This window comes from Propithecus coquereli, unplaced genomic scaffold (assembly GCF_000956105.1).
Source record: "Propithecus coquereli isolate 6110/MARCELLA unplaced genomic scaffold, Pcoq_1.0 Scaffold12, whole genome shotgun sequence".
Taxonomy (NCBI): domain Eukaryota; kingdom Metazoa; phylum Chordata; class Mammalia; order Primates; family Indriidae; genus Propithecus; species Propithecus coquereli.
The window spans coordinates 11,275,441-11,286,660 of record NW_012136080.1 but is presented as its reverse complement, the minus strand read 5'-3'; the positions used below and the strand labels follow the sequence as shown (position 1 = coordinate 11,286,660).

Here is an 11,220-nt window from a genome sequence, read left to right as displayed (position 1 = left end):
AGATCTTCCTTGGCTCTACAAAGGAGGACCTGCACTCCATGTCACAAAACATCAAAGCTCAGTTATTGTCACAATGCGGAGGACAGAGTGAAGCTGTAACCAGGTGGCTCTTGCTGCTGGTGGAGTCAGAGGGACAAGAAGGCAAGGAGAATATGGACAGGCTGGGCCACCAGAGATTGGGCTGCAAGGCCAGCAGATGCTATCTCCCATTTCTTCGAGGGCCCTAGCATCCTCCCAGCCATTTCCTTAGAGCAGTGCTTCTCAAAAACATGCCTGGAAGCCCTCAGCTCCTATAAGAGAGGAGAGTGTATGTATTCCTGTGGCAGGGAAGGAGGTAGCCCAAATCCGCCTGCAGCTAGTCTGAAGGGGCTTCAAAGTCTTAGGTTTTATCCCGAAAGTCTATGTGACTTGTGTATTGCACTGCATGAGTGTGTCACTGAACATTCCAAGTGGTAAACCACAGGTACTGACTGTGGAGGACTCTGCAGAAAAGAAAGGAGCGGGGGTCTCTGTGTGGTTGAAAGGGCTGAGACTCGAGGCTCATATCCCAGGAACAGTGCCATAAACAGCACCACAGAGCTGATCTGTTCAGGAAACCCCTGCGGCCACTGAGGAGCACTAGATACTCTTTCTGCGCCAGGAACTCAATTTTATTGCAGCAGCTCCTGCTGCCAGAATGTATGCCATATCTGTGCCAGGAACTCGACCTTGCGGCTACCACTTACAGCCACCGCCAGAGTGAGAGCTTCCCTTCCCTTCCCTTCACTTCCCGTTGCATCACCAGGTCCCAAGTCAGAGTGGGACACAGGTGCATCTGATTGGCTACAGCCGGGCCCCACGTGTCCATGCTGGAGCTGCAAGGGACGCTGGGAGAGCAGGCAGCTGTGGCTTTCCATTCCCATGGGGATAGGCAGCCTTTGCCCACCCCCACCCAACATCTAGAAGTGGGGGACTCGCCATATACAGAAATAGGCAGGCAAAGTGGATAGCAAGTGTCTTCTAAAATAGTGCTTTCGTATCCATGCGGTGGAGATGTGGAAGTGGAAAATCTGCATCTGTATTACAGAGATTCTCCCCAGATGATCCTGATAACCAACCTCACCACCCTCGAAAACTGTTTTGGCATTTTTTTAATATTTTGAATGTTGAGGGTTACATTCTTTCCCCACGTGCATCTCATTCCTGGGCCGCCTCCCCCAGATCCCAAGAGAGCCAAGTGCCACCTGCCCTACTTTAGCCCAGATAAGTCTGCCATTGTCAATCACTCACTTGCCCTGGGCCTCCCACCTCAGAGAACCTCGTTATTTCACAGGATTCCAAGGCGTCGGAAATGGAGTCCGAAGATGGCAGAAATTAGAAGGAAACAACCTTCACGGTAAATTCTCTTTTCTTTTTCTTTTCTTGTCAGTCTCTGGAATTCAGTACATTGAATAATCACTGGAAGGACTGGGTTTCACTCATTTAAAGACTGGCCCTAGACAGATAGAAATGAGATTCCCCTAGATATCTAAGCACTGAGCAGAAAGTGGCTGCTCCTGACCCAACCAGGCCTCTAGGGCCACTGTGACAGTAGCAAGGTTTTCCTGGCATTGGGTCTGTTGCTCTTCTGGAGGCTGTAGCTGAAGAGTGATGCCATGAACTTCAGCACCCACTTGTTTTCTGGCTGAGCTATAGGGGAGGACTTGGCATCACTTGGGATGGTGAGGTTGAACGTGCTCCCACAGGAGGCAGGGCTGCTTGTGTCATGCAAGCCATCCATCTTTTGGAAATGTTTCCCAACAGAGGGGACAGTGGTCTTCCTTGGGATGGATTTACCTGAGGCCTGGGGAGACATCACTCAAGAGTTTTATAGCTCACTGCTGGCCCAGAATTCAATAAGAAATCAGCTTCCAAGCCTCTTCTCTCTGGTGCCAGGTGTCTGTCACCCCTGCAGGGCCAGGATCTCTCTGGGAGTGCTATGGATGAGCCAACTGTGATGGGTCCTTCAGAGATTCATTAGCCCAGCCTCCAGGGACAAACATCTGTGATAATGCACAGTAGGCATGTGAGAATTCTAATAAGAATAAGAATCAGACCTCCACCCCCAGGCCCCAGTAGGGAGCTCCGCAAACCCCAGCTATGAGAGCCCTGGGATCAGACAACTGGCTCTTCAAATGCCAGTCTGAAGGAACCACCCTCCATGACCCTCCACAAATGGGGAAACAGGGCTGCTGCCAATGAGTAAGACTGAACAGCTATTGTTGTACCATCCTTCTGACAGTAAAGAAGGAAGGATAAAGTTCTAAAAGTAAATTCATTCAGTCATTCCCTCAACAAATGTTTATAGCACTTACTTTGTGCCAGGCACGATTCTAAATGTTGGGGATAAAACAGTAGAATAAGGCAGCCAAGAACCCTGACTTCGAGGGCCTACGTTAAAATGACTGGAACCATAATATTCAACATCCTGGGGATAAAGAACTTTCTTGTGCCTCCTCCCCTGCTCATGGTAGGGGTCATCCTTGAGACACGCCTGCCCCTCACCCGGCCAGGAGGGCCACACCTCTGTGTCCTGGCTGATGGCCTGTGTGGGTGCAATGGCCTCCTTAACCCTGCTGGTGGGGCCATCAGGTGGTAGACATGCCAACTTTAGCTCTACTGAGGTAGATGCCAAAGCTAGCAAAACTATGCTGTGGGCTAGTGAGAACTGCCATGAGAGTCAGACCTCCAGAGGCCTGTCAGCCACAAAAGTGGCCATGCAGGGCATGCACACCGGGCCCATGTGTGAGCAGGAGCAAAGAGACGCTGCATCCTTGTTTATTGCAGCTCGTGCTTACCTTGCCTGGCTTGTCTGACACTCACCTTAGGGCTTCTCAGGAATGTTATTCCAACAGGAGAGGATTGAAATATACTGAATTCATCCTATTTTACCATCTTCCAGTCTTCTGATTTAGTTGAAAAAATACACACAACACAGAGTGACACAGTGGCGATTACAAGACTGTTACAAGGCTCTTGTAAAAGACATGAAGTGAGACTTAGGACAATGTATCAGCCAATAGAGGACAATTAAAGTAGTTCTTACGAAACCTCCATGAGAACTGAGAGCTTCACATAAATGCAGAGCTGGAGAGAGGCTCTAAGAGGCCCTGAGTCCAGGAAGGACAATGCTTCCACCACCCCACCAATATGTGTAAAGTAAAATTTCATTTGTTTTTCAAATGGCACATTTTCATGCATGCAGGATTTAAAATTGTAGCTTCTTTCTCTGTTTTCTGATGTTGAGATTCTGGATATAGGTATTGAAGCTGACCTTTTCTCATACCTGCCTTGTTAGTGCCCAAGGCACCCAGCTCTGGTAACCAGCAGACCGCCCAACCCTGGTAACTGGATGCCTTCATCTGAGAAGGAAGCAGCTGATGGCATGTGCTGGTGGAGTGTGCACAAACGAGGCTGAACATGGGGCTGATCCAAAAGGGCACATTTCCCCCCTCGCTGCCCTGTGCACTCCTTGGGCTAGGGCGTTGGCAGGGTGGGGGAGCCTGGAGTGTTCCAAACTTCTCGAAGCAACAGGTGTTTGGGCTGAGCCAACCACCCCCACTCCCCTCCCCTGCCCCATAGCTTGCCCAGCAACGGGCTTCCCCTGCTGTGATTGGCTGCTTTCCTTGGTCCTGGCCGAAGTCTGCCTAGCAGCACAGCAACTGACGCCCCACAGCTACATGGAAACCAATTGTGCAGCCCTGACTATAAATACCCCGCAGCAGCCATGCCAGCCAATCACCCTTCTGGAGGATTCCCTTCCCAGATCCTGTTTCCTCTCTCGGTCAGCTGAGATGCTGCCAGCTGTGCCCGCAGGAGGTGGCCTCCCTGTCCTCACCTGAGTCTGGTGTGGGGCTCCAGCCCAGCATGCTACATCACCCAGTGTTGGCGCATTTAGTGGACCTGGCCCTCGGCAGACTAACAGGGGCCTCGGGGGCCTGGCTGGGCCTGTTCATAGGAGAAGGCTGGAGCAGGCAGGCTTTTCCAGGGCAAGACTGTGACAGGTGGATCACAAGTCCCGACCAGCTTGGTACCCCACCCACCCATGCACCTTGACTGGCTTCTGCTTGGGCCCAGGCATGGGAAGCACTGAGTGGTCCGTCTGGTTGGGTACACAGGGAGAGTCACCTGAATGGAACCTGTTCAGGCCAGCACCCCGGAGGCATGCTTATTCCCAGACCAAGGCACTGGTCCCAGTAGCCACTTTCAGTGACAAGTCCACTGCAGGCCAGTGGGAAGCCAGACGGAGAAGATGGCAGGCAAAGGTGGTCATGGTGGGGAACCTCTGGTGCCACAGTCCTGCACCTTGCCCCTCCCTGCCCCTCTGAAGCAGAGGTCCAAGGGCAGCCTCAGTAAGACCAGGCCACAGCCTCAACTGTAGAGAAGGGACGGAGGAAAAAGGTCATGCTTCTTGTAGGAGGGGCAGGTAAGCCTGCGAGTTCCCCCTTCATGGCCGATGGCATGAATGAACCATCTCTCCACAGCAGCCTGACCCCACTAGGCTCTGAGGACAGCTCTCTGTTCCAGGGACAGAAATATCCCTAGTGTGTGGAGAGAACTTGCATATAGTGGGTGCCCTGTAAATGTTTATGAAGCCGAACGAGACTTCACATCATCCCAACTCCTAGGCTGGAGTAGAAGGCAGGCTGGTCCCAGTTTTCTCCAAGGGAGGCAGGAGTCAGAAGACTTGGGGTCAAATCCCAGGTCAGAACGCCCCAGCCTCTGCCACGGAGAGGTATGAAGATCAATGAGGCATCCACGTATGGCAAAGTGCTTTGGCAACTGCCTGGCAATACCAAAGTCAGGAATTATGGCTCCATAGACCATGGAAGTCTTCAGCAGCCTGCTCTAGAAGAAAACCAGCATGCGCTGGCACCTGCTCAGAGCGTGAGGGGTGTGTGCACAGGGGCTCCTAGGCATTTGTCTCCGTGTTCAGGTGTGTAACTGCCGGTTCACAGGTGTGCACGCCATGAGTGTGTGCACATGTTTAGGCCTGCGGATGTGCTCAGCCCCTGCCAGCACGCCTTTCTTGCACATACACACAGCTCCCTACTGTGCCCCAGGAAAATTCCACCATGGTCCCAGTGGTCACTGCAGGCTTCTCTGTCATCCTTAACTAGGAAACCTGGCGGAGAAGCAGCACCTTCAGCAACCCCAGGTCATCACTTCCTATGACAACCAAGGTAAGTGATCGCAGTTAGTCATGATCTCTCCTGCGGCTGTGTGCCCCAGTCTGCTACCCCAGCCAGAAAGAGCCTGGGGTGTGGAGCTCAAGCTGCAGGGAGCAGGGTCCTCTCTGCCCCGTGGATGCTGGAGCACCCTTTTCCTTTCCCTGCATCCTGCAGGAAGCAATGAGAGGCTGCAGGGCCAGAGTCTACCCCTACCATGGGATCAAGAAATAAAGTCCTTGGGCCACAGAGCTCACTGCTGGCATCATCATCACCATCACCATCGTCACTATAGCTAACATTTATTGATTGCTAAGCCATTTACATGTGTATTCTTAGGTAAATTAAGCAATCTTATTGGATAGGAACTTACTATCCTCATTTTACAGATGAGTAAACTGAGGTTTGGAAAGGCTGTCATGTGTCCAAGATCACATGGCCAGCAAGAGTCAGAGCTGGGCAGTCTGACCCCCCTCAGCCCCAGCAAGGCCTCAGCTGTTACCCTTCACATGGCTTTGCTCCCGCAGCTCCCTGGAAACTGGCCTCCCCCACTGGCTCATGACATCCAAGCCCTCTCTTGTTGTGAGTCACAGCAGTTCTTTGGCCTCTCCTCCTGAGACTGACTCTTCTCAGGCCTTCTTCCCAGTGCGAGTTTGCTGCAGCAAGGCAGAGTGAGCGGGCCCTTCCCTGGGAATCTTCGCTTTTCTTTTCACAGACAGTCTCTGGGGGGTCGGGAAGGGCAAGCGAGGGCACCACTGACTGCAGTTGACTGGATCTGAGAACTTGATGGGACAGGGACAGGAGGGCCCCACAGCCACAGCTGGAGGTGAGGCCAAGTTAGACTCCCGGCCCACCTTGGCTAACTGCTCTGCATAGAAGGGCTGCTGTCTGAGAGCTCTCACAGACTCAGCCCTAAGTTCACCATGGTTGTTCTTAGTGCTGATGCCCTAACCTGTGAGGAAATTGTCTGATCACGTGTGGAGGCAGTGGACACCCGCCACCCCGTGATGCAGGAGGACTCTGGAAGCACTGGGGGATCAGAGCCTCTCAGGGAATGGCTCTCTGAAACCCAGGCTGGCCCAGCATCTTCACAGAAAGGCGCTGGTAGGCAGTGAAGAAGGGCTCCCCAGCTCAGGTCGCCAGCTGAGGGAGCTGTCTCTCTGTGCAGTCCAGGTCAGTGTCCTTTTAGGCCAGAATTCCTGGGAATACGGCTCCAGAACAGGCCTTAGAGCTCACTCTGTGGGCCCACGAAGACCTGCTACCTGCTCTGAGCACCACAAGGACAAGCCCAGGCCCTTGCTGCTTGTCTGAAATGGACCTAACTGAACACCAAGATCTTGTTATGCGAGTAGATTAGCAACCACTTATCTCACTTAGTGAGCAAAACAGACAAAGGCCCCTGTCCTCATACAGCTGACACCCCAGTGAGGGAGGACAGACAATGCTAACAAGCAAAGCACAGTGAGTCAGATAAGACAGAGGGGGAAACGAAGCAGGAAGGCTGATGGGGGTGTGGGCGTGCATGTGGGGGTTGGAGGGGCACGCAGGGTTATGTATTAGTTTCCTACAGCGGCTATAGCAAATTTCCAAAAATCTTGTGGCTTAAAACAATACAAATTTATTTCTTTTGGGTCGGAAGCCCAAAATCAGTTCTGGCTCCCACATTTGGGTGTGCAACTGAGCTTGTTCCCAGGGGCGCGTGCTGTGAGGGTGTGCGCACGTGTGGGCCTGTGGTGCTCTGTCCGTGTCTGAGAGAGCTGGGCAGTTCCCATCACCATCCAGCATGCTCGCTTCTGGGACGTCACAGCTCACCACCTCTTGACTGGTGTGTCCTGGGCAGAACACAGCACGTCTCTGTTGAACAACTCACCAGGGTCTGATTAAGGGTGTTTTTAAAATTATGAATGCCTTAGCTAAGGTTTACCTGACTCTCAGCTACTGCGGGAAAAAATTCCAAGGCAAAAAATCTGTGTTGTAAATGTGGCAACCTATTGTAGAAAAAGTTAACAAACACCTTAAGCCAATGATGACAAATATCTTTCATGAATGCCACAGCCCCTGCACACATACACCCATGTGCCTGTGCACACTCACACAGTCACACACACACACACACACACACACACACACCCCTGATAGTCTTTGTTGATTGATCACTTCAGACAGCCACTTCCAATCAGTCAGAGTAAATGAACAACATGGAACCTGTTTGCCATCCTGCGTTAGGTGTTCTGAGCAAATTGGGCCTTTAGATAAATCCTGACTGAAACCTGAAGAAATCCGGAGAGAAGATGCCAGGTAGGAGAAATTTCCTGACCGAGCAAACGGCAGACCCAGGGCAGCACGCACGCAGACATGCTTGTGCTTGCCTGTGTGCGTCTCCATTTCTGATAGGGCAGGGAAAGGAAGGGGAGCCAGCAGGATGTAGAGAAAGGGCATGGGAGCCATTCTTAGGGTTAGCAGAAAACAATCACTAACACACTTTTACTGAGATGACCAAAGCTGCAGCTTCAGAAATGTTATTTGGTTGACAACTGGTAGCGCTGGGGAGGGGTGCATGAGAGAGGCCAGCCAGGTGACCTGGAGTCCCAGGAAGGGCCTCCTTTAGGTTTGGTTGTGATGGTTAATGGTCAAGATTGGTAGAATGGTATCTGCTTATATTTACGGTTTAGATCTGACTGTGAATTTTGCTACAAATGATGTTCCACTCTCTTGAATTAGAGATTGGTCGAATTAATGTTTTTTCTTAAATTAAGAGTTTTGTTTGATACAAGAATGTCATAGTCAGCAAACTCTGTCCACTTCATGCCCTTAGGAAGCATGGAGCTATATTGTGAATGCCACTCGCCTGGAGACAATGTGCCCAGCCCAGGCCCAGTTCCTGGAGCCAGCGAAGCCACCCAGATGTGCCCTCACACAGCTGCAAGTGAGAGCAGGAGTCACACTCCCCCACACATCAGGGCAGCTGAGAGCTTTGCTGGTTGCCTTGAGGGAACGCTAAGCAGCAGCACAGCTTCGCGGAGAGCCAGGAAGTGGGATTCAGGAAAATACTGGACTCCAGCTCCTGTCTGAGGGGAAAGAGGAATTGCAGAGAGGAGAAAAGGGATTAGGAATGGTGATGGATGGAGATTCCAGGCCAGGGCCATGTTCTGAGACTACTTCAACAACCCAGCCCTGGAAGGGCTTTAATGACATTTTGTTTTTCAGCTTGATCATTCTTTGACAAAGAGACATGGCTGAATTAGGAGTGGTTGGAAATACCTGGATGCTATGAGAAGTTTGGGGAAGAGGTTTGTTATTGAACCCTATTCCAACAAGTTGTTCACTTTTGCAGCTTCTCTAAGCTTATAGAGATTGTTTCAGTCCAGCATTTTCCAAATCGTGTTTGACAAAATACACTAATTTGAATAGAATTCTTTGCTGCAGACCTTCTCAGAGCATTGTGTATTATGACCTACAAGAGGGGAGAGAGGGGGCATGTTTCTCAATTCGTTCTTCACAAGGCATCTTGTAGCCAAGTGCTACTTGGCACCCACTTTGAAAAATACCTTGGAGTGTTTTTCAGGTGGAGAAAGTGAAAAGGCAAAGGAGAGCAGGCCCATGCTTGCGCACCATGGGAAGACACAGGAGCCATTTGCTGCCGCATGGCAATAGCACCCGATCCTATGACCAGATCTGAATTAGGCCTTGAACGCTGAAATACTTACTATCTTAATTATAGACTCGCAAGGCGGATTTTCTCTGACAATGAATGTGCTAGGAACACTTCAAAATGAATGTTAACACCTTCAAAGCAATGCCCTGGGAGGCCACATTTATCTTTTAAAATTGTTTAAGAATTACCTTCTTTGGCACCCAGAACAAGTTTATGAGCTACCCAAGAAAGTCGGCATTATTATTCTATGAAAAATAATTGCAACGCATTTAGCAGGAAAAGGCTTAATGAATGGAGCTCTTACAAAATCAATAAGGAAAAAATAATAAATCAATAGGAAAATAGCCAATTCATGAAATAAGAATTTAAATATAAATAAATATATGCAAAGAACACTACACTAAAAATTAAAGAAATACAAAACAACAAGTCATCATTATTTATTGATAAAAATTTAAAAGATTGATAAAATCAAACATCAGTGAGTGTATCACTGGTTTACATTACAATCCACCACAAAACTCAGTGACTTTAAACAACAAGCATTTACAAACTCACAAGTCTGCAGGTTGGCTGGACGTTCTTCTCATCTGAGCCATGACCAGCAGATCTGGGATCTTGGCTGGGCTGGCTTCTGTGCTTGCTGTCAGCTGGTGGGTTGGCTGGACACCAGCTGATCTAGAATGGCCTCACATGAGAGGCTCTGCTCTGCTCCGCGGGGTCTCTCACCCACAGCCTGACGGATGCACATGGCAGACGTGGCTGGGATCCCAAAAACAAGAGTGGAAGCTGCAAAGTCTCTTGAGGCCTAGGCTCAAAACTTGTACAGCATCATTCTGCCACATGCTAATTGGCCAAACCAAGTCCCAAGGCCAGCCCAAATTCAAGGGGTGGAACAAAAGAGCTATCATTGGGAAGAAGTACAAAGTATCATGGCCAATTTTTTGATCAACTACGGAAACAATGAGCAAAATGGGCAATCTCTTGTGATGTGGGTAGGATCATAAACGGATTAAATCATTAATGGGAAAAGATTGCCAGTATATAACAAAAGCCATAAATATCTCCATATTCTTTTATCCATATTTAAGAATTTATTCAAAGGAACTAAGTTGCAAAGTGCATAAACATGCATGTATCAGAACGTAGATCGCATCATTGTTTCTAAAAGCAAAACATTTGGGAAAACCTAAATATCCAACAAAAGGGAATTATTTATCCAAATTATACATCATCTATAAAATAGAAGTACTATGCAGCCATTTAAAATGATGACATATGGCTACATTCACTTTTAAGTAAAGACTTAAATGAAGAAAACAAAAAGCATGTTACTATAATCCTGCTTTGAAATTTTAAATGTAGAAATGAAGTCTTAAAAGAATTTTCACTTTCTACTTTATATCCTTCTGTACCATCCAAGTTTTTGTTTTGTTTTAATTCTGCTTAGGGTTTTTTGTGGTTGCTATTTTTGTTTTTATTTTTATTTTATTAAAATAAACATACAGTAAAATTGAATTTTCATGGTGTATAGTTTTAACACATGCATAGACTCATGTAACCACCACCTTATCAGGATATAGAGCAGTTTTATTACTCCCCCAAAATTCTTTTGTGTGTACTCTAAACCTCCCATCACTCCTCAGAGGTCCTTTGTATTGTTTAGAACTATTCCTTGATATGGATGTACCACAGGTGGTTTATTCATTCACTCGTTGAAAGACATTTAGGTTTTTTCCTATTTGGGGTGACTATGAATAGAGCTACCATATAAACATTTGTGTATGGGTTTTTGCATGAACATAAGTTTTCATTTCTCTGGGATAAATGCCCAAGGGTACAATTTTTAGGTTGTATGGTAAGTACATGTTTTGTTTTATAAGAAACTGCCAAACTATTTTGCAGAGTGGCTGTTCTTTTTTACAATCCCAACAGCAATGTATAAGATCCAGTTTCTCTGAATCCTTGTTAGCATATGGTATTATCACCATTTTTAAATTACAGTCATCCATTTGTATATGGGAGGGATCGGTTCCAGGACCACTCGTGTATAACCGAATCTGCGCATACTCAGGTCCATCCACCCTGCCCTGCGTAAACGAAAAGTTGGCCCTCTATGTATGCAGGTTTTGCATCCCACAAACACTGTACTTTCTATCTGCCTTTGGTTGAAAAGAAGCCATATATAATGGACCCGTGCAGATCACACCCATGTTATTCAAGGGTCAACTGTATATTATTGGTTTTCTAATAGATGTTTCGTTGTGGTTTTAATTTGTATTTTCCTAGTGGCCGATGATGCTGAACATCTTTTCATGTGCTTATTTTCCATCTGTAATCTCTTTTATGGTAAAATATCTGTTCTTTGGCCCTTTTTCA

General features: G+C 48.2%; 1 protein-coding gene across 2 annotated transcripts in view; it reads left to right on the top strand.

The window, feature by feature from the left end:
* Positions 1–11,220, top strand: part of KY (kyphoscoliosis peptidase) — a 43,588-nt gene that overhangs the window by 2,123 nt on the left and 30,245 nt on the right. The window contains exons 2-3 of one of the 2 annotated variants that reach the window (XM_012664449.1): positions 1,313–1,375; positions 5,139–5,201. In XM_012664449.1, coding sequence (XP_012519903.1) covers positions 1,313–1,375; positions 5,139–5,201 — 126 coding nt within the window. The remainder of the gene's footprint in view (positions 1–1,312; positions 1,376–5,138; positions 5,202–11,220) is intronic. The other variant, XM_012664457.1, reaches the window with a different exon arrangement.